Source organism: Lissotriton helveticus, chromosome 7 (genome assembly GCF_964261635.1).
Source record: "Lissotriton helveticus chromosome 7, aLisHel1.1, whole genome shotgun sequence".
NCBI classification, from domain to species: domain Eukaryota; kingdom Metazoa; phylum Chordata; class Amphibia; order Caudata; family Salamandridae; genus Lissotriton; species Lissotriton helveticus.
In genome coordinates this window covers 1956641831-1956664724 of record NC_136068.1, presented here as the reverse complement: position 1 = coordinate 1956664724, position 22894 = coordinate 1956641831, and the positions used below count along the sequence as shown (strand labels likewise).

Genomic DNA, 22894 nt, shown 5'->3' with positions numbered 1-22894 from the left:
GTAGCGTGATGCTAGTGAGCCCAAGTGGGTGCCTGCAGGACGAGGGTGAGAGACGTTTGCCTGAGCCTCCGAACCACAAATGGAAGAAGAGGGAGAGGAGGAAAAGGAGAGGTGGAAAAGCAAATATCCCCGGCCAGTCACCCATAGAGCATTGCCCTTGAACTGAGGGTGTAGTAACCTGGAGCCGAAGTTTGGGCATGTTGCGTTTTCTGCAGTTGCAAAGAGTGGAAACCCCCACCTGTGAATGTACGTGCGAAGGACTTGAGGCTGGAGTTCCATTTCTGGACTTGTTGCCGCATCCTGCTGAGGAGGTCGGCAGTCTGTCGTTTCCAGTAAGGTGTTCCGCTGGCAGGTGAATGTTGTGACGTATTGCCCAACGTCAAATCATCTGAGATAGGCGTGACAACTGTAGAGAGTGCCTCCATCACCTACCTATAAATAAAGTTTATACATTTTATCACAGACTGGGCACTGGCCCATATTGGTGATTACTAGCCTCTAACTCTACAGGCTCCAAACCACCTCTTGGAGGGCACCTCAACTGCTTGTCGTTACTAGCATTGGGCGGCCGTGGGAATACCACAGGTGTCTCGACAGTCCAGGGGCAGTGGTATCTGCTGGATTAGAAAGTGACCGAGCGCTGCTGCTGCTGCTCGGTATCTTGTCTGCCACCAGACCCAGCGGAGAGGCATGCACAGGTGCACATGCTAATCACGTGCCATCGTGATCGGACTATGCACAGTTCAGGAAAACCCAAGAGAATCAATCTATCAGAGTCGCGAGAGGCCGCTGAACACCAGCTGAGCTGGATGTACGTTTCCTTGGGTCGTATGCCACAGCTCTTCCTATTTAGAAGGGTTGAGAGGCAGAAAAAAGGAGTGATACTGGAAACCAAAGAAACAGAACATAAGCAGAACTCTAACCAGTGATGTCCACCCGTCCCATACACGCCCTCCGTGGACGTCCAAGACACAGACTTACTCTGTGGTGAGGTCGAGCACAGTCTCCATCGTGTCGAGACCTGCGGAAAGGAAGTTCATGATGTAACGTTTCATTCGGATGGATTCCAGCCACTCTGCTATAGTCCGGTACGGAATGCCGTCAGAACCACTGCAGCTTGGGAGGCGGAGAGTTACTCTTAAAAAACAAAGTGGAAAAAAACATTAGCACTAAAACAATATGATGCATGCAACATGCAAAAGGGGGTGTAATTGTAACAGGGGGTGTAATAGCAACCCCTGTAACTACTGTTCCTATCTTCTCCTTCCTTCATTCCTGCAATAGTTATGTCCTGCCTGAATTGTCATAATGCTAAAGTGCACACCCTGCAAAGTCCCACCCGCACTCCAAGGGGTTAGAACAGTCCATCTGTCTCCTCTTCCCCCTGTAAAGTCCCACCCGCACTCCAAGGGGTTAGAACAGTCCATCTGTCTCCTCTTCTCCCTGTAAAGTCCCACCCGCACTCCAAGGGGTTAGAACAGTCCATAAGTCTCATCCTCCCCCTGTAAAGTCCCACCCGCACTCCAAGGGGTTAGAACAGTCCATCTGTCTCCTCTTCTTCCAGTAAAGTCCCACCCGCCCTCCAAGGGGTTAGAACAGTCCATCTGTCTCCTCTTCTCCCTGTAAAGTCCCACCCGCCCTCCAAGGGGTTAGAACAGTCCATCTGTCTCCTCTTCTCCCAGTAAAGTCCCACCCGCCCTCCAGGGGGTTAGAACAGTCCATCTGTCTCCTCTTCTCCCTGTAAAGTCCCACCCGCACTCCAAGGGGTTAGAACAGTCCATCTGTCTCCTCTTCTCCCTGTAAAGTCCCACCCGCACTCCAAGGGGTTAGAACGAATAGTTTTCTTACCTGTCGGTGTAGTTTTGCAGCTTGAAGATCTTTCTGGATTCACTATGCTGTGCATTATTCCGCGGTCTTGTGGTTGGGTCCGGATTCGTAGTCTTTTCTTTGTTTTTTTTTTTTTTTTCTCTTTGCCCAGGTGGGCGTCGGCGTCACACCCCCTTTGGGTGTATTTCCGGTGACGTCGGCATGCTTCCTGCGGAAGCTCCCACTCTTGGGCGCCATCTTCGGGTTCTTTTTTTCCGTGTTTCTTTCGTTTCCGAAGTAATGGCAATGTTCTTCTTAGTTTGTATTTACCGCTTTGTATTTTCAAAGTCTATTCTTTAGTTAACCACCTCTTCTCTCTCCAGCCTCATCTTTCTGGCGGAGGTGGGTGGGTTCGCTAGTGAATCCAGAAAGATCTTCAAGCTGCAAAACTACACCGACAGGTAAGAAAACTATTCGTTTTGCAGCGTGAATCTTTCTGGATTCACTATGCTGTGCATAGATTTTGTAGCGGTTTCTCATCTCTGTGGCGGCTGGGTGGAAGATGAGCGTTGGGTGTTGAATATGTGCTGTAGCACCTTCTGTCCCACTTGAGCTTCCTTGTTCATTTGTATGTCCACACAGTAGTGCTTCGTGAACGTGTGCACCGAAGCCCATGTTGCCGCCAGGCATATGTCCTCTATGGGTGTGTTAGCCAGGAAGGCTATTGTAGCGCCCTTCTTCCTGGTGGAGTGGGCACGTGTCCCCTCAGCCAGTTCCTGTCCTGCCCGTTTGTGGCAGAGTTGGATTGTTTGTGCGATCCATCGTGCAATGGTCCTTTTGGTTACTGCTTTGCCCATGAAGCTGTTTGCGAAGGACACAAAAAACTGTTTCGTTTTCCTGTGCCCCTTTGTCCTTTCAATGTAGTGCATGACTGCCCTTCTGGCGTCCAGGGTGTGCAGAGCTCTCTCTGCGCTGGTTGTGGGTTTTTGGAAAAAACTCGGTATCTGTATAGACTGGTTCATGTGAAAATTGGATACCACCTTCGGCATGAAGTGTGGGTCAGTCCTCATCACAACTCTATCGTTGTGTATTTGTATGTATGGTTCTTGTAGCGTCAGCGCTTGAAGCTCGCTTACTCTGCGTAAGGACGTTATCGCAACCAGGAAGGCTGTTTTCATAGTTAGCATCTTTAGGGAGGCCTTGTGAAGTGGTTCAAAGGGCTCTTTCATGAGTTCCGTTAGGACTGTGTTCAAGTTCCATGCAGGTGGCGGCACCCGCTTGGGTGGTGCGATCCTTTTCGCTCCTTCTAGGAATCTCTTCACCACCTGTGATGTGAAGAAGCTCCTGCACGTTTCTCCCCTTGTGTAGGCTACTATCGCTGCCAAGTGAACTCTTAACGAGGATGAGCTAAGGTTCTTCTCCAGTAAGTGCGTCAGGTACCTTAGCACTGTGGAGTCCCTCTTCATCTTATTGTGGAGTCTTTCCTGTCTGCACCATATTGTGAATCTTTTCCATTTCGCAACGTAGCACTTTCGAGTGCTGGGCCTTCGTGCCTCCCGAAGTACCCTCAGGGTGCTTTCTGGTAGTCTCAAATGTGCGAACTCTATGTCCTCAGGAGCCACGCTACTAGGCTCATGCTCTCTGGCTCTGGATGCAGTACCTCTCCGTTCTGCATGGACAGTAGATCTTTCCTCCTGCTGAATCTGTGGGGTGCACACTGTGTCATCTCCATGATCTGCGAGTACCAGGTCTGCCTCGCCCACTGCGGTGCGACCAGTATCAGTGTCATGTTGCTCGCTCTGCACTTGCTCAGTACTCTGTGCATCAGTGGTATCGGGGGAAAGGCGTAGGCAAATGTCCTTGACCAATCTATCCATAGGGCATTCCCCAGTGTCCCCTCCTCGGGCTGCCTGGATGCGAAGTTTTGGCATTTTGCATTCTGGCGTGTGGCAAACAGGTCCACCGATGGTGTCCCCCACCTGTCGAACAGGTATCTTGTCTCCTGAGCATTGAGCTCCCACTCGTGGGATGCCGATGTCTGCCTGCTGAGCCAATCGGCTTGTATGTTGTCCTTCCCTGGTAGGTGTATGGCTAGCAGGTCTATCTTGAGAGGGATGGCCCATCTCCATATCTCCTGCGCCAGCGTTGAAAGCGGTGTGGACTGTGTGCCCCTCTGCTTGTTGATGTAGAACATCGCAGTGGTGTTGTCTGTTTGTATCAATACCCTGTGCTTGTACAGTCTTGTTTGAAAGGCCTTCAGTGCAAGGAAGATTGTCTTCAATTCTAAGTAATTGATGTGCTTTGTGGCATCCGTCGGTGTCCACAGTCCCCTCACCTTGAGCTCCTCCATGTGAGCGCCCCATCCCTTCAGGGATGCGTCTGTGGTGATGGTCACTGTTGGCGTTGGGGGCGTTAGAGGCTTTCCCCTTGCTATGTTCTCCATGGTCCACCATGTCATCTCCTTCTGCACTGCGTGCGTTACAACCACTAGATCCTCCCAACTGCCTGTAGCTTGTGACCATTGCTCCTGTAGCCATTCTTGAATGGGTCTCATGTGGAGTCGTACATTCGGTACCAGGTGGATGCATGATGCCATCATCCCCATGATCTTGCTCGCCGTCCTCACTGTCCGAGCTTGTCCCTTCCGGTAGAGGCGAGTTTCCTTCACCAGCGCCCTCGCCCTCTTCTCGCTGGGGAACACCTTGCCCTGTAAGGTGTTGATCTGTGCTCCCAGGAAGATCTTCACTTGTTCCGGCTCCATTGATGATTTCTTCCAATGGATGGAGAACCCCAGGTTTATGAGCGTGCTGGTCACTGTATGTGCGTGCAGCTTGCATTTCTGGTATGAGTTTGCTTTCACCAGCCAGTCGTCCAGGTAAGGGTATACATGTATTCCCTGCCTTCTTAGGTGCGCTGCGACTGCTGCGAGGCACTTTGTGAAAACTCTTGGTGCCGATTTTAGACCGAAGGCCAGTGTCGTGAACTGGTAGTGGCTTTCTCCGACGGTGAACCTGAGCATGTGCTTGTGCTTCCTGTTCATTGGGATGTGCAGGTATGCGTCTTTGAGGTCTATAGTGACCATGAAGTCCCCGGTCTGCAACTGTGGGAGCACCTCTTGCAGGGAGGTCATTTTGAATTTTTGCGTTCTTATGAATTTGTTCACGAACCGTAAATCGAGAATGGGCCTCATTGTCTCGTCTACTTTTGGTACCAGGAAGTATGTTGAGTATACTCCTGTGTTTCTTTCCTTGAAGGGTACCCTTTCTATGGCCTGCTTCTGCAGGAGTTCTTTTGCTTCTTCCTGAAGGCACTGCAGCTGCTTGCTTGCTAGCGGCTTTCTTCTTGGTTTTCTGTTTGTTGGCCTCGCCTCCAACTCTATGCAGTATCCGAATTGGATAATGTTGAGGATCCATTTGTCTGATGTGATTCCTCTCCACTCCTGGAGGTGGAATCTTAATCTTCCTCCCACTGGTGTCCTGTGGTCGTAGGTGTCTAGTTTGTCTTGACCCATCTGTACGTGCTGCCCCCTGGGATCTTTTTTGTGGGTGGGCACACGGATTTTTTTGAAGTCACTTGGAGGTGGGCTGCTGGCCCCCTCTTCTATTTTGTCCCCGTCCATTTCTCCCTCGAAAGGACTGGCCTCTTTGTTGGTACTGCCAGGGCTGTTTCTGATGGCCCTGCTGACCCTGCGAGTCTGCCTGGTGCGTTTGCTGGAAAGCCTGGTGTGATGTACCTGGCTGGTTTCCGCCTCTTCCGCCGGGCCTCCGTGACGGGGTGCCCCTCTTGTTCCCTCTGAACTGCAATGCTCCCATGGATCTTGCTGTTTCGTTATCCTTCTTAAGTTGGCTGAGTTGCTCATCAACTGTTTGTCCGAAAAGCGTACTGCCGTTGAATGGTGTGTTCAGGATGCTGTGTTGCACCTCCGGTTTGAAACCGGATATCCTGAGCCAGGCGTGTCTCCTTTCCGTGACGCCCATCATCATGAGCCTGCTGGCGGTGTCTGCCCCATCCAGGGCCGTCTTAAGGCAAGAATTTGCAGCATTCTTCCCCTCTTCAATTAGCTTTTCGGCTTTCTGCTTGGCATCCTGGGGCAAGTCCTTCACCAACTGCCCCAGTCCCTCCATGATTTGGTACATGTGTCTGTTTACCAGGGCGTTGGAATTAGCCATGCGCCAGTGGGTCGCGGCATTCCGTTCGATCCTTCTGCCCACCAGATCCATCCTTTTGCTCTCTTTATCCGGTGGCGGGCCCGAGGTAGTGGGTACGTTAGCCCTCCTCCTTGCTGTGGCCGTGATAATGGAGTCTGCGGAGACCGTGCCCTGAATGTAGGCCGGGTCCTTTGCGGCATGCTTGTACTTCTTCTCAGTTCTGGGAGTTACTGCCTTGCATGTTGCGGGCTCCCTGAAAGCTTCCTTCCCCTGAGCCAAGACGCTCTCGAGCATCGGGAGGAACTGGCTCCTCGTTTGTGTTGGGAGCAATGTTTCCAGAAGGAAGTCTGCTTTCTGCTTCTCTTCGTCGAGCTTGAGCTTGAAAGCTGCTGCGGCAGATTGTATCACCGCGTTGTAGGCCCCGATGTCGTCCGGCGGCGAGGGCCTCGAGGGGTAGGTGTCGACCACCTCCTCCGGGCTGTCGGTGTCGACATCGATGTAATCTACCTCCTGAAGGTCATAGGGCGCCGACTCTGTGTCTGTCCTGTCCTCATCTTCCTCCCCATAGCTGTAGCTCTCGTGGGGATTCTCGTACTCCTCCTGGTCGTCGAACACCTCGACGTCCTGGTCTTGCTCGGTGACTTCGGCGACCTCTTCTTCTTCCTCCTCGACCGCCTCCAGCACTGGTGGCTTGGTCTTGTGAGGGATCGTGAAGGCCTTCATCCTTGCGTCGAAATCTTTTTTCCGCTGCATGAAGTTCTCCATTTCTGCCTCGAGGCGCCTTCTTTTCTTTTCCATCTCGGCCGCGTGTTCCGCGTCGGATGGTTCCGCCGCTCTCTTCGACGGATGGCTCGTCGCCGTGCCTCTCGGAGTCGAAGTTTTCGACGTCGAACCGGATATCGGGTCTCTGGTCGTCGTCGACAGTTTCGGGTCTTTCTCCCTCGTCGATCGATCCTTTTCGGGGACGATTTTCGACGTCTTCTGCTGATCAGCAGCTCTCGGCGCCGGGGACTCCTTCTCTGAGGATCCGCTGGGCCTGGGAGTAGTCGCGGACGCCGCCTTTTTTGGCGTCGGCGCTTTCGGGGTCTTGCCCTCGATTTTTCGAGACTCAGAGTCTCTCGGGTTCTTGGGGGCCGAAGAGTCTCCTACCTTGTCAGAAGTCTTCGTGTAATCGGTCTCTACGACCGTGTAGCTGTCGTCTTCGGCGGCAGCGTTGTCTTCTTCCTCGGAGGACATCCCCAGCTCGTAGAGCGACGGGGTCGGGGCCTTCCCCTGCAGGGCGGCGTGTGCTACCCTCTGCCTCTCTCTCACACGAAGGGTCTTCGGGGTGAAGGCGGAACAGGCGTTGCAGTCTCCGCTTTCGTGGTCCACCGGTAGGCAAAGGTTGCATACCGGGTGCTGGTCCTTCTGCGCGTACTTGTGGTGGCAGTTACGGCAGAACTTGAACGGCGTGTTGTCCATCCTCGAGCGTCCAGGGCCTCTCTGGTCGCGTGTTCGTCGACGGTCGTCGAAGATCTGGATGGAAAACGCCTTATCTTTGCTTGTCTTTCGTCGGTGAAGTCCCCTGGAGTCTTCAGATGACTTCTCCTCGTCTTTTCTGTATTTTCTTTCTTCTTTCTCCAAAAATGTCTGGAGCCCAAACGGGAACGATCCAGACCCGACCGCGGAAAAAAAGAATCTGAAGATGGCGCCCAAGAGTGGGAGCTTCCGCAGGAAGCATGCCGACGTCACCGGAAATACACCCAAAGGGGGTGTGACGCCGACGCCCACCTGGGCAAAGAGAAAAAAAAAAAAAAAACAAAGAAAAGACTACGAATCCGGACCCAACCACAAGACCGCGGAATAATGCACAGCATAGTGAATCCAGAAAGATTCACGCTGCAAAACAGTCCATCTGTCTCCTCTTCTCCCTGTAAAGTCCCACCCGCACTCCAAGGGGTTAGAACAGTTCATCTGTCTCCTCTTCTCCCTGTAAAGTCCCACCCGCACTCCAAGGGGTTAGAACAGTCCATCTGTCTCCTCTTCCCCCTGTAAAGTCCCACCCGCACTCCAAGGGGTTAGAACAGTCCATCTGTCTCCTCTTCCCCCTGTAAAGTCCCACCCGCACTCCAAGGGCCTAGAACAGTCCATCTGTCTCCTCTTCTCCCAGTAAAGTCCCACCCGCCCTCCAAGGGGTTAGAACAGTCCATCTGTCTCCTCTTCCCCCTGTAAAGTCCCACCCGCCCTCCAAGGGGTTAGAACAGTCCATCTGTCTCCTCTTCCCCCTGTAAAGTCCCACCCGCACTCCAAGGGGTTAGAACAGTCCATCTGTCTCCTCTTCTCCCAGTAAAGTCCCACCCGCACTCCAAGGGGTTAGAACAGTCCATCTGTCTCCTCTTCTCCCTGTAAAGTCCCACCCGCACTCCAAGGGGTTAGAACAGTCCATCTGTCTCCTCTTCTCCCTGTAAAGTCCCACCCGCCCTCCAAGGGGTTAGAACAGTCCATCTGTCTCCTCTTCTCCCTGTAAAGTCCCACCCGCACTCCAAGGGGTTAGAACAGTCCATCTGTCTCCTCTTCCCCCTGTAAAGTCCCACCCTCCCTCCAAGGGCCTAGAACAGTCCATCTGTCTCCTCTTCTCCCAGTAAAGTCCCACCCGCACTCCAAGGGGTTAGAACAGTCCATCTGTCTCCTCTTCTCCCTGTAAAGTCCCACCCGCACTCCAAGGGGTTAGAACAGTCCATCTGTCTCCTCTTCCCCCTGTAAAGTCCCACCCGCACTCCAAGGGGTTAGAACAGTCCATCTGTCTCCTCTTCCCCCTGTAAAGTCCCACCCGCACTCCAAGGGGTTAGAACAGTCCATCTGTCTCCTCTTCCCCCTGTAAAGTCCCACCCGCACTCCAAGGGCCTAGAACAGTCCATCTGTCTCCTCTTCTCCCAGTAAAGTCCCACCCGCACTCCAAGGGGTTAGAACAGTCCATCTGTCTCCTCTTCTCCCAGTAAAGTCCCACCCGCACTCCAAGGGGTTAGAACAGTCCATCTGTCTCCTCTTCTCCCAGTAAAGTCCCACCCGCACTCCAGGGGGTTAGAACAGTCCATCTGTCTCCTCTTCTCCCTGTAAAGTCCCACCCGCACTCCAAGGGGTTAGAACAGTCCATCTGTCTCCTCTTCTCCCTGTAAAGTCCCACCCGCACTCCAAGGGGTTAGAACAGTCCATCTGTCTCCTCTTCTCCCTGTAAAGTCCCACCCGCACTCCAAGGGGTTAGAACAGTCCATCTGTCTCCTCTTCCCCCTGTAAAGTCCCACCCGCCCTCCAAGGGGTTAGAACAGTCCATCTGTCTCCTCTTCTCCCAGTAAAGTCCCACCCGCACTCCAAGGGGTTAGAACAGTCCATCTGTCCCCTCTTCCCCCTGTAACGTCCCACCCGCACTCCAAGGGCCTAGAACAGTCCATCTGTCTCCTCTTCTCCCAGTAAAGTCCCACCCGCCCTCCAAGGGGTTAGAACAGTCCATCTGTCTCCTCTTCCCCCTGTAAAGTCCCACCCGCACTCCAAGGGGTTAGAACAGTCCATCTGTCTCCTCTTCCCCCTGTAAAGTCCCACCCGCACTCCAAGGGGTTAGAACAGTCCATCTGTCTCCTCTTCTCCCAGTAAAGTCCCACCCGCACTCCAAGGGGTTAGAACAGTCCATCTGTCTCCTCTTCTCCCTGTAAAGTCCCACCCGCACTCCAAGGGGTTAGAACAGTCCATCTGTCTCCTCTTCTCCCTGTAAAGTCCCACCCGCCCTCCAAGGGGTTAGAACAGTCCATCTGTCTCCTCTTCTCCCTGTAAAGTCCCACCCGCACTCCAAGGGGTTAGAACAGTCCATCTGTCTCCTCTTCCCCCTGTAAAGTCCCACCCGCCCTCCAAGGGGTTAGAACAGTCCATCTGTCTCCTCTTCTCCCAGTAAAGTCCCACCCGCACTCCAAGGGGTTAGAACAGTCCATCTGTCCCCTCTTCCCCCTGTAACGTCCCACCCGCACTCCAAGGGCCTAGAACAGTCCATCTGTCTCTGGCACAGCTGGAGTCCAGGCATCAGCCATCCCTCGTATGTTACTCAGATGTGGCACTGATTAGGCGTAGGTTCAGTCCTCGCGCCCGCAATACCTCATAAGTTACACTGACAACCCCCAATGTTCCGCGGGCAGTGCGGGTGCAAGGCTTTCACAAGGACAAGTGGGGGGCAGCCCTTTCACTCTGACAAGCGCATCTGCCCCACTCATGCTCACACTCACAGGTACCTGGGGTCAAAGTCCGCAATGTTCCGCAGGCAGTGCGGGTTGGCCACAAGATGGTCCAGCTCGGTCTGGATTTCACGGAACTTGGGCCTCCTGGCCCGGTCCCGGGCCCAGCACCTCTTCATCAGATCGTACAAGATGGAGGGGGCGTCCACAGGAGGGGGCAGGCGGTACCCGTCCTCGATGCTCTTCATCACCTGTCAAGGATGAAGAGGAGTCAGGCCGGTGGGGAGGAAAGGTCTCATCAAAGAGAAGTCACAACAACCTGACTAAATGTGACAAGAAATGAGCATCACCACAAACCAACGGAAGTGAGCAGTCTACAGGTCACTGACAGGAAGTGACATCACCACAAACCAACAGAAGTGCGCAGTCTACAGGTCACTGACAGGAAGTGACATCTACAAGGGATGGCAGCAGGGCTTAATTTGAGCTGGTGGTTGCAGATGTTTCTCACTGGCTCTCATTTTTGGGGGCGGGCACCAGTTTTGTATCCACAGCAAGAGTGGGTATTCGCTTTTCCTCAATCAAATAATCAAAATAAGCTTTATTCGATTTTTGAAGAAAACAATAAAAGCAAATACCATAAAAACAAGACAAATGCTAAAATCCAATCATATAAGTATGCAGAATGCAGGTAGCATATCAGTTAAGATAAGTTCATTAAATACAAACACAACAATCATGACATTCCTAAAATATACTAAAAATGTACAGCAGAAATTTATAGAAAAAAAACACTAGATAAAAAAGTACAAACACCTGTAGACATATAGATCAACTAATCACAACTGTTTCTCAATCTCAGAACGGCTTTCAAAAAGCTAACTACATTAAAAGGATGTCTCCGGTGAGCAGTTGTAGGTACGTAAGAGCAGGACGTACTTGAGAAATGTTTACCGTTTTAGTATCAGAATAATAGAAGCCTTCCTTGGGACTACATAGAAGTCGCGAAACATTGTATAATGAAGGTGTCCTGCGGAGACTTGCTGTCGCAGCCGCCGTGTGAAAGGTTCTGCCCTATTCCTACCCTGGGGAAATGCTGGCGGAAAGTGCCGTAAATCCGATCTGAATCTGGTAAACAAAAAACGGTCATACGTGCTCGTAGTAGATAGTATATTAGCATTGACCTTACGCATAGTGATGTCAGCTCCCTGGAGACAGAATGTTCCTGTTTGAATGTAAAAAGTGGTTATAGATTCTGACTGGATCATTCTAGTATGCATCCATTTGCACAGGTTGAACAAAGACATTTGGGTGGATTCTCTCCCCCTACCACGTATCGAAGATATCCTGTCGAAGTTTGAAGGTGCCATGAATTTCTCGAAAATTGATTTGTCATTGGCGTATCATCAGGTGGAATTGGACAGTGGGTGTAACCAACTCGCGGTGATTGTCTCTCCTGTTTGGACAGTTCAGTTTCGGAGGATGCCGTTTGGGCTTGTCGCGGCCGCCTCAGTTTTTCAGCGCATAATGGAGAAAGTGTTGGAGGGTGTAGAGGATACTGTAGTTTTTCAGAATTATATTTTGGTTGCAGGCAAATGCAACGGCTCTACATTACTTACATCTGAGAGAGGTTTTGGACAGGCTTCAGGAAAAAAGATCTGTTGCGAATGAACAAAAATCCCCAATTTCGCTGCAAAGATGGTTCGCATGAGGGAGCTGTTGATGAGGAAGATCCTGTTTATATGGCGTTGCTATTAGGAAGGGACGCCTTTAACACGTACTTTCCTAATACTGGATCGCAAACCCATTTTGCAATTCGGGAATAGGTTATCGAATCGCAAACTGGGTTTGATACATAGAAAAATGCATTTTTTTTCTAGTCACAAACAGCCGGATACTGCAAATTGGGCTGTTTGTGACCCAAAAAAACCTACGTACATGTAGCCCAAGTTATCGAACTAGAATGGCCCAGCGCTAATGTGACACCTGAGTGACTGAGACATCCAGGGTACATCACAACACTCACCACTGACAGTGCCCCTTAACCGTGGCTCACCCCACGGCCTTGAGACCCTCATGGATGATGTGCCACACTTTACATATCTCTGATTGATCGATTGAACTCTTGCAAGCATCAGCTTCCGTCTCTTCCACTGATTCCCACTGATTCTGCGCACAGTACTCTTTGCATGTGAATAACCCCACACAGGCCTGGCAGGTTATGGGGTTAAGAGTCCACGCTCGCCTCTTGAAGTGAAACTACCCTGCAGGGGTACGAGTCAATGCCTCCTCGTCTGGGCGGGTCTACGCTGCGTGGACAGGTTTCCCCAGAGTCTGCGTGGCTTCACTTCACTCCTCTTAGAGGCTTTACTTCTATTCATAGTATCCTGGGCTGCTGCAGACTGCCCAGTTGTGGCAGGAGGGAAGGTTGTGCCTGCCTCACATTAAGGACTTTGTTTAACTTTAGGGCTATTTGGTTGAATCAAGAGCAATGCATGCAGATGGGTAAAGTCGTCAACCACTCACCAGGATGGGATAGAATTGGCATTTGATGGCCAGGGCTGGGCCAGTGGGGTCTCTATTTGCACCAGGAATGTGGGGGCCTCAGCAATTCCAGAAAGTCCAGGTGTTGTAAATTTAAATAGTCCCAGGGAAGCGCCAACCACATGACTTCCCTGAATGTCTATGACCCAGATTTCTTTGATTCTTGGTGTAAAGATAACTAGACACCAAACCCTTTTCTGGGGAGGGGAGTTCAATACAGAAGATACTCCCTTCCTCGGTAAACCTACGCCTTCTGCTGTACACGTATAGCTGCAAGAAAAACATGGTCCAGCCGTATGCAGACATCCACGGTTTGACAGATACACACTGGTCCCTCCTGGTCCCAGAGAGTGGACTGCTCCACACTGGTCCCTCCCCCCAAAGAATACCCAATTCTTCCCTCCTGGTCCCAGAGAGTGGACTGCTCCACACTGGCCCCTCCCCCAAAGGATACCCAACTCTTCCCTCCTGGTTCCAGAGAGTGGACTGCTCCACACTGGTCCCTCCCCCCAAAGGATACCCAATTCTTCCCTCCTGGTCCCAGAGAGTGGACTGCTCCACACTGGCCCCTCCCCCCAAAGGATACCCAACTCTTCCCTCCTGGTTCCAGAGAGTGGACTGCTCCACACTGGCCCCTCCCCCCAAAGGATACCCAACTCTTCCCTCCTGGTCCCAGAGAGTGGACTGCTCCACACTGGCCCCTCCCCCAAAGGATACCCAACTCTTCCCTCCTGGTTCCAGAGAGTGGACTGCTCCACACTGGTCCCTCCCCCCAAAGGATACCCAACTCTTCCCTCCTGGTCCCAGAGAGTGGACTGCTCCACACTGGCCCCTCCCCCAAAGGATACCCAACTCTTCCCTCCTGGTTCCAGAGAGTGGACTGCTCCACACTGGCCCCTCCCCCTAAAGGATACCCAATTCTTCCTTCCTGGTCCCAGAGAGTGGACTGCTCCACACTGGTCCCTCCCCCCAAAGGATACCCAACTCTTCCCTCCTGGTCCCAGAGAGTGGACTGCTCCACACTGGCCCCTCCCCCAAAGGATACCCAACTCTTCCCTCCTGGTTCCAGAGAGTGGACTGCTCCACACTGGCCCCTCCCCCTAAAGGATACCCAATTCTTCCTTCCTGGTCCCAGAGAGTGGACTGCTCCACACTGGCCCCTCCCCCTAAAGGATACCCAATTCTTCCTTCCTGGTTCCAGAGAGTGGACTGCTCCACACTGGCCCCTCCCCCTAAAGGATACCCAATTCTTCCCTCCTGGTCCCAGAGAGTGGACTGCTCCACACTGGCCCCTCCCCCTAAAGGATACCCAATTCTTCCTTCCTGGTTCCAGAGAGTGGACTGCTCCACACTGGCCCCTCCCCCTAAAGGATACCCAATTCTTCCCTCCTGGTCCCAGAGAGTGGACTGCTCCACACTGGCCCCTCCCCCTAAAGGATACCCAATTCTTCCCTCCTGGTCCCAGAGAGTGGACTGCTCCACACTGGCCCCTCCCCCTAAAGGATACCCAATTCTTCCCTCCTGGTCCCAGAGAGTGGACTGCTCCACACTGGCCCCTCCCCCTAAAGGATACCCAATTCTTCCCTCCTGGTCCCAGAGAGTGGACTGCTTCACACTGGCCACAGAATGGTCCCTTTACCTAAATTTCCGAAAGTGGACAGCGACATCCCAGCCCGTCCCCCAGAACTGACCCGTCCTTACCTCCTGGTTGCTCAGGTCCCCGTAAGGTTTGTCCCCGTAGCAGAGAACCTCCCACATAACGATGCCAAAGCTCCAGACGTCACTGGCGGAGGTGAAGATGCGCTGCGCGATCGCTTCCGGGGCCGTCCATCGGATGGGGATCTTTCCCCCCTGTGAGTCAAAAGGGAACTTATCAGATGAGGTACCAGTCCCCCCCGCATCCTCCTATTAATACCTGAGGTACCAGTCGCACACCGTATCCTCCTATTAATGCCTGAGGTACCAGTCCCACCCTCCCCTGAATTCTGCTACTAATCCTGTAAATGACCCCCTTCTCTGCAACCTCTGCTCGCCTCAAACCTTTGTCCGGACCGCCCTCTCCTTCTCGACACCCCCTGAGTTCCAGACCCGGATCCTAAGCTTTTGCCACCTGGCTGGCATCCTGTCCAGTTGTTTATGGTTCTCCCATCTTGGCACCCCACCGACGGCCCCCACCCATGTGCCAAGGACCAGCCTAGCAATGCAGGGGTCCTGTTCAGTGCTTAATATGGGAAAGAATGATGCTGTGTCCAAAGCTCTGCTCAGAAGCCCGCGACCGGCACAATTAAATGTCAGCGCTCCGAGTACCAAAGCTGCATAGTCTTAAATCCGCCTCTTTAATCCACTGCCAGACACCCCCTCCCCCGCTCACTTTATTTCACTCTCGCAAGCTCCTCTTTCTCACTTTGGGATGGTTGCCTTGTTTCCTGTCCTCGATTTTTCCCTTTGTATGTTTTTCCCTCTCTTGCTCTCTGGAAATTGTAATCGGATTTATATAGCGCCCACTACCCCATGCGACGCGTCTAAGCACTTTCATCGAGTAGCACGCTACTCCGGAACCCATAGACACCTCACCAGGGGTAGTGGGCCTCTCCCACTCCAACCTCGGGAGGCCTCTTCTTAAAGTTCTGATGAGCCTCCATCCAATGACGCATGAGCCCCTCCCTCCACAGCACTTTCCTTGGTTTTGCCAGTGCTCTGTTTCCCTGGCACCTTTCTCCATGGTGTGCTGCCGTGCCTGGGGTTCTCCCTCCTTGATGCCGCTGCACTGGCCCCTTTTCCAGCATCTCTCACCCTCTTGCTCTCTGTACCTTAGCACTAGCAGGTGCCCCTCCCTCCCTCCTCTATAGGTATCCCCCTCCCCTATAGGTATCCCCCTCCTCTATAGGTATCCCCCTCCCCTATAGGTATCCCCCTCCCCTATAGGTATCCCCCTCCTCTATAGGCATCCCCTCCTCTATAGGCATCCCCCTCCTCTATAGGTATCCCCCTCCTCTATAGGTATCCCCCTCCTCTATAGGTATCCCCCTCCTCTATAGGTATCCCCCTCCTCTATAGGCATCCCCCTCCTCTATAGGTATCCCCCTCCTCTATAGGTATCCCCCTCCTCTATAGGTATCCCCCTCCCCTATAGGTATCCCCCTCCTCTATAGGCATCCCCCTCCTCTATAGGTATCCCCCTCCTCTATAGGTATCCCCCTCCCCTATAGGTATCCCCCTCCTCTATAGGCATCCCCCTCCTCTATAGGCATCCCCCTCCTCTATAGGTATCCCCCTCCTCTATAGGTATCCCCCTCCCCTATAGGTATCCCCCTCCCCTATAGGTATCCCCCTCCCCTATAGGTATCCCCCTCCTCTATAGGCATCCCCCTCCTCTATAGGCATCCCCCTCCTCTATAGGTATCCCCTCCTCTATAGGTATCCCCCTCCCCTATAGGTATCCCCCTCCCCTATAGGTATCCCCCTCCTCTATAGGCATCCCCCTCCTCTATAGGTATCCCCCTCCTCTATAGGCATCCCCCTCCTCTATAGGCATCCCCCTCCTCTATAGGCATCCCCCTCCTCTATAGGTATCCCCCTCCCCTATAGGTATCCCCCTCCTCTATAGGCATCCCCCTCCTCTATAGGTATCCCCCTCCTCTATAGGTATCCCCCTCCCCTATAGGTATCCCCCTCCCCTATAGGTATCCCCCTCCTCTATAGGTATCCCCCTCCCCTATAGGTATCCCCCTCCCCTATAGGTATCCCCCTCCTCTATAGGCATCCCCCTCCTCTATAGGCATCCCCCTCCTCTATAGGTATCCCCCTCCTCTATAGGTATCCCCTCCTCTATAGGTATCCCCCTCCCCTATAGGTATCCCCCTCCCCTATAGGTATCCCCCTCCTCTATAGGCATCCCCCTCCTCTATAGGTATCCCCCTCCTCTATAGGTATCCCCTTCCCCTATAGGTATCCCCCTCCTCTATAGGCATCCCCCTCCTCTATAGGTATCCCCCTCCTCTATAGGTATCCCCCTACTCTATAGGTATCCCCTCCCCTATAGGGATCCCCCCTCTATAGGCATCCCCCTCCTCTATAGGCATCCCCCTCCTCTATAGGTATCCCCCTCCTCTATAGGTGTCCCCCTCCTCTACAGGTATCCCCCTCCTCTATAGGTATCCCCTCCCCTATAGGTATCCCCCTTCTCTATAGGCATCCCCCTCCTCTATAGGCATCCCCCTCCTCTATAGGTATCCCCCTCCTCTATAGGTATCCCCCTCCTCTATAGGTATCCCCTTCCCCTATAGGTATCCCCCTCCTCTATAGGCATCCCCCTCCTCTATAGGCATCCCCCTCCTCTATAGGTATCCCCCTCCTCTATAGGTATCCCCCTCCTCTATAGGTATCCCCTCCCCTATAGGGATCCCCCTCCTCTATAGGTACCCCCCTCCCCTATAGGTACCCCCTCCTCTTTGGTACCCCCTCCCCGTGGAATCCTTACTCTGGTCTCATAGGTGCCTTCAGTGTCGTTCTCCAGGATTCGAGAAAGGCCAAAGTCCGAGACCTTGCAGAGGAGCTTGTGGGTCACCAGGACGTTGCGGGCGGCCAGGTCCCGGTGCACGTAGTGCCGGTCGGACAGGTACCGCATGCCGGCAGCGATGCCCTGGAGCATCCCCACCAGCTGCATGCAGCTGAACTTATCTTCATTTTGCTAGTGGGTGAAAAAAAAAGATTCTCAGAGGTGGCAACTCCATGACTGGTGGAGGCCCTGGCACTGACCAGGAGCGGCGTCACTACTCACCCTCAGGAAGGCGTCCAGGGCGCCGTTCTCCATGAACTCTGTGATGATCATCATTGGCTTCTCTGGGGGGAGAGAGAGAAAGGTAGGTATCACTCAAAGGGAATTCATGGAACACAAGAACAGAACCATGCCAAAGGAAGCCCTGAAAAGAAAGAGCAGTCCTACAACACAAAAAGAACGGAGACAGGGAGAGGGAGAACGGAGACAGGGAGAGGGCGAACACAGGGGTGGGGGGTAGAACAGAGACAGGGAGACGGAGAACGTAGATAAAGGGATGCCACTTTTCGCACTCACGTTTGGTCACCACGCCCTCCAGGTGGACGATGTTCTGGTGGTTGAACTGCCCCATGATCGTGGCCTCGCGCAGGAAGTTCCACCACTGGGAGTCGGAGTAGGTGGTCTTCAGAGTCTTGATGGCGACGGTCACCCGTTCCTTCCCGGGGTACCGCAGCGAGCCCCGGAACACCTCACCAAACTCACCTGTGGGGGAGAGGAGGTACAAGGAGTCACTCTGGGGTACAGAGAGGTAGAGAAAGGGTCGAGAGAGACAGAGAGGGATCCGTGTGGGAAGGCAGGAGCGAAGGTGTTAGGGAGGTAGAGAGAACCTAGGGGGCAGTGGCAGTAAATATTGAAAATAAGAGATGGAACAGAGAAAGAGGAGAGAATACACACAGATACACAGAGGAGGAGGTAGGACTAAAAGGTGCACAGAGGCTCCGCCCCCTCCGCATGGAACGACGCCCCCCGGTCCTCGGAAACACCCCCACCCCAACGGACCACACACGAAACCTCACCATCAAACTAGACTCATCGCTCACGCTGAACCGCCAGATCAAAGCCGTATCCTCGGCCTGATACAACACATTCTGCACACTCCGAAAAACGTTCAGATGGATCCGAACCGAATCCAGAAAAACTGTCACGCACGCCCTCATCAGTAGCAGACTGGACTACGACAACGCTCTCTATCACGGAATCAACAAGAAAATACTTGGCAAACTCAGCTGTGGTCCGTGCAGGTAACAAAGGTGGGGCAGTCTTTACTGTCAGGATAAGGTCCCGTTCAACGAGTACAATTCATTCCTTTCCTGGCTGTTACCCCTTTAGGGACTCGGCTTCCACTTGTTGGGGGGGGATTTCGAGGGATGATGCCGAAGGAAAATTTATTATTTCTTTAATTTTCCCTTGGCGTCATCCCTCGAAATCCCCAATGTGGCCCCACCGCCCCCGCTGTTACCTGCATGGACCACAGCGGCACAAACTCCAGGCGGTGCAGAACGCCACAGCCTGACTGATCCTCGACATCCCCCATCACAGTCACATCACCCAACACCTCTGTGACCTCCCAATGGCTCCCTTTGAAAGAAGAATAACCTCAAGCTCCTCGCGCACGCTTACAAGGTCCTCGACAACTTCAGACCCACAAACCTGAACACCCGCCTCTCCTTCCACGCACCCGAGACTCCTCCGATCAGCCGACCTCTTTCTGGCCACCGTCACAGGCATCTACAAGACCAGAATGGGAGGAAAGCCCTTCTCCTACCTCGCAGCCTAGGCCTGGAACCACCTCCCCTCCACCACCGACAAGACCCTACACTGCAGGAAGGACCTCAGACCTCGCTCTTCGGATGACCCCAGCACTCAACTCAGCCGCCACCCCCCTTCTCCCTAGCGCCTTGAGACCCTCGCGGGTGAGTAGATGTGCTTTATCAACCCTGATTGATTGGTTGAATAACTGTTTGACAGAGGGCTGACGCGGCAGGTTGTTGAGTAAGAGAAAGAAAGATCAACAGTGAGAAGCGTGACCAGTTACGTACCTGTCACAGTGGTTTTGTGTCTTGGACTTTTCTAGTGTCACATACTGTGCATTGTTCCACCAGTCAGTGCTTGAGTACAGAATTGTATCTAAATGTAGAACAACGATTTTAATTTGTGCATTGACTGCAAACAGTGTGTTGACGGCTCACTACGGTTGTACGACGCAACAACGCAGGGAAATCGGTCGCAAGCCCTAACCACGCATTTTTTACCAAGCATTTTCTTACAATGTGTCTGTTTTTACAACGGATGCCATTAGTACACATTGTTTATTCATTTAAAAACAATGTATTTGTGAGGGGGAGAACTCTTACACCCCCCAACTTATCTTAAATGCATGATAAAGGCATCCGTCGTAAAAACATAGGCATTGTAAAAACATGCGTGCATAAAAACGCGGGGGAAAGTCACAACGTGGTTAAAACCTCGTTGTAAAGGCGGGTTCCCCTCACTACAACTGCACTGTGGCTTTCAAGGCCACATGACATGACCACCATTTGTGGGGTCATTTCTGTATTTCTGTGCAGACAGAGCAGTAACTCTCCAGGTGTCGTGATAGCCTCTCGCGCCCCGTGCTCGATGACCATGTCTGTTCAGTGATGTGTTCTGTGTCTGTGAGTTGTTGTGTTGCCGCGGTCCTTTACGCGTTCTTTCTACTGATTCCAGTCTTTACTGACAGGATAAGGTCTCATTCCATGTGTACAATTCATTCCTTTCCTGGCTGTTACCTCATTCGGGACTCTGCCTCCACTGGTCCTCTAGTGTGCACTGGACACAGTAGAAGGTTTGCGTTGTATCGTACTGCGTGGAGTTACGTCTCTCGCAGACGCTGGCGTTATTCAACGCCTCCCTGGTTTGTGTTAACACTGGCTTCTACATCGGGGAGGGCTCAAGATTTCCAATAAATGCATGAATCTTCAAGCGCCTCCTCCCACTGTCAGTCCCTTTGATAGCCCGCGATAAACTGGCCTCATCTGCTGGCGATGAACTCAATGGATGCAGCTCAACGTGCTCTCATGGAGGGCCACCGTCCACGTTCATCCTTGTGGAGCGCTCACCCTTGTGTAAATGTGGTTCCATATCATCCACATTCGCTTGTGTTTCCACGCAGACATCTTCTGCAAACGGCCTCATGCTCTTTTTAAAGTGTAGCAATGAGTGGTCTTGCTTGTTTGATGGTTTAACTGTCCTCACCTAGTCCTTTTAGTCCTATCGGCTTAGGAGCTGGTTGACTTGATAATGACTTACCCTATGATTTTTTTTCTTTTTTGCTAATAGTCGTTATTTCAGATTCAAGAATCCTATTTTTGGCTTCGAAAGTCTTACAAATGTTTTCGCTGCCAACAACCTTCACGTTTTTCCTTATGAGTCCTCAACTCTATGGACTCCGTTCAGTGCCTTTGGGCTTCTTTCTGCGAGTGCCCTTTGTGTTCGACCAGGAGGGATGTGTTTTGTGTTAACTCTCAACTGCTGAGGATCGAAGTTGAGAGTTTATCTTTCCACTTGAAGGCCCGCTCTTTCAGCTCCAACAATCACCTGGAGACGATGGGAGCCTTGAGCCTTTCAAGGGCTTACTGATGGGCTTGGATGTTTGTAAGTCTGTTTTTTGTTTGAAGAAGTTTTTCGAGTCACATGGTATTGTGAGACTCCTCCCTTATTTAGCATTGAGCTTCACTGTTGGACTTTTGTCTGCGCAGTGGGTGAGCAAACGATGGAGCAGGAGGTGGGCTCTGCGGTGACCCCGCGAGAACTTCTGTAGACAGTATTGAGAGTTAATGTTCAAACGAAGAAGTATCGGAAACAGTCACTGGCTCTCGGGGAGGTGGTTGGTCATGTGAATCTACAGCACTACACGCTACAAACAGATGCTTACAGGGTAAGTAACATATTCCGGTCGCATGATGTGTGACTGTAGGTGCACAGGCTTTGCATTGACTTACAGCTGCCCTCCCTTGAGTGGTGGTCAGCCAGGGGATGGGGTAGACATATGAAACAGTCAGTGTGGTCAACCCCAGCTTGCTGGCGTGCTAGGACAGGCACACAATAATGTTTGGTGAAGGTATGAGGAGTTGACCCTCTTTGACCCTACATTGCAAATATCAGCAATAGGAATTTTCCAGAGAAAATCCATAGTGGCTACCTTTCTGTGGGTGGAACGTGGCCATGGAGGGGAGGCGAGGTTCAATTGGCCTTGAGGGAACAGGTTTGGATACGCCACCTGGCTGTGCCTCGGTTTGATATGGAGTGGCCCTTGTGCGGCTTGCTGAGCCTTTCGAAAGGATTTAGTCCTATCAGTGTAGTATCATGAAGGCACATTAAACATTGAGTGTGAAAAGGATTTTTGGCTCCTGAGTCCGGCTAGAGAAAAAGTCAGAGAGCTCTATAGTGCGGTTGAGATGAAAGAGGAATACCACTGTGGAAGGAAACCTTCGATTAGGACAACTCTGACCTCGACCTTTTAAAAGGCTCTGTGTGTGTGAGGGCCTGTAGCTCGACAATGTGCCTCAAGGTTGTAATCGCGACCAGGAGAGCGGCTTTCCTTGAGAGGAGTTGCGGGGGGCACGAACGAGGGCTCAAAGGACGCGAGGAGCAGATTCAGGTTCCAGACTGGGGCCGGCGGAAGCCTTGGTGGAACGACCCTCGTGAGCCTTCCATGAAAGCCCCAATGATGGGGATTCCGAATAGAGAGGAGCGTTGTCTCTCCTCGGCACGGGGGCTGCAATCACGGTTACATGGAGGCGTGCGGAGGTGAAGGCGAGGCCTGACGTCTGTAAATGAAGGAGGAAGCAGACAATGGACCGAGCGTAAGACTCTCCCGGTGCTTCGTGATGCAAAAATAGGCAAACCTTTTCCAGTCGGCAGCATAGGACGCACGCTTAATGCAGGATTCCTTTAGGACGTCCATGTTTTCTTGGAGTAGGTTAAGATACCCAAACTCTAGGACTACAAGAGCCAGATCAATAGACTAAGCTGTCTGTGAATCGGGGGCCTTCCCCTGCCTTGGGTCTGTGTGAGGAGATCCGACCTGTTGAGCAGCTTCTTGTGGGGAACAACGGACACTTTGAGGAGTGTTGAGAAGCCATGTACGGGACAGTGGGAACGGAGGTGAAGCGTAGGCAAGCATCCCTGACCAGCTCATCCATAGAGCTCTGTCCATGGACAGTGGGTATGGAAACATGGATGTGGCGTTTTAGCATTGTGCATTTTCCCGAGTGGCGAAGAGGTCTGCGTCAGGGACATCTCAATGGCAGAAGTCTGGGAGTAGGACTTGTGGGTGGAGTGCTCACTCGTAGACTTGTAGATGCGTCCGGCTGAGCAGGTCTGCAAGGTCATTGTCCACTCCGGCAAGGTACTCCACTAGGAGGTGGAGCTGAAGGTGAATGACCCAATGACAAACGCATGCACTGCGCCAGTGTTGAGGGCTGTGGCGAGCGTGTGCCGCCCTGCGCTTGGATCTAGTAAGTAGTGGTCATGTTGTCATTTCTTTTCAGGACTGCTTGGCCTTCAATGTCCTGAAAGAAGGCTTTGATGCTAGTAGGATGGCTATAGGTTCTACAGGATTGAGGAGGAGACGTCTTTGGTGAGGCAACCAGATCCCTTGG

General features: G+C 52.5%; 1 protein-coding gene across 1 annotated transcript in view; it reads right to left on the bottom strand.

Annotated features, from left to right (window-relative positions):
• EPHA1 (EPH receptor A1) overlaps positions 1 to 22894 on the bottom strand; it is a 138836-nt gene that overhangs the window by 9836 nt on the left and 106106 nt on the right. The window contains exons 11-16 of the mRNA XM_078655847.1: positions 17769 to 17954; positions 17475 to 17536; positions 17175 to 17384; positions 14396 to 14545; positions 10208 to 10401; positions 982 to 1137 (exon numbers count right to left, since the gene is read on the bottom strand). Coding sequence (XP_078511973.1) covers positions 982 to 1137; positions 10208 to 10401; positions 14396 to 14545; positions 17175 to 17384; positions 17475 to 17536; positions 17769 to 17954 — 958 coding nt within the window. The remainder of the gene's footprint in view (positions 1 to 981; positions 1138 to 10207; positions 10402 to 14395; positions 14546 to 17174; positions 17385 to 17474; positions 17537 to 17768; positions 17955 to 22894) is intronic.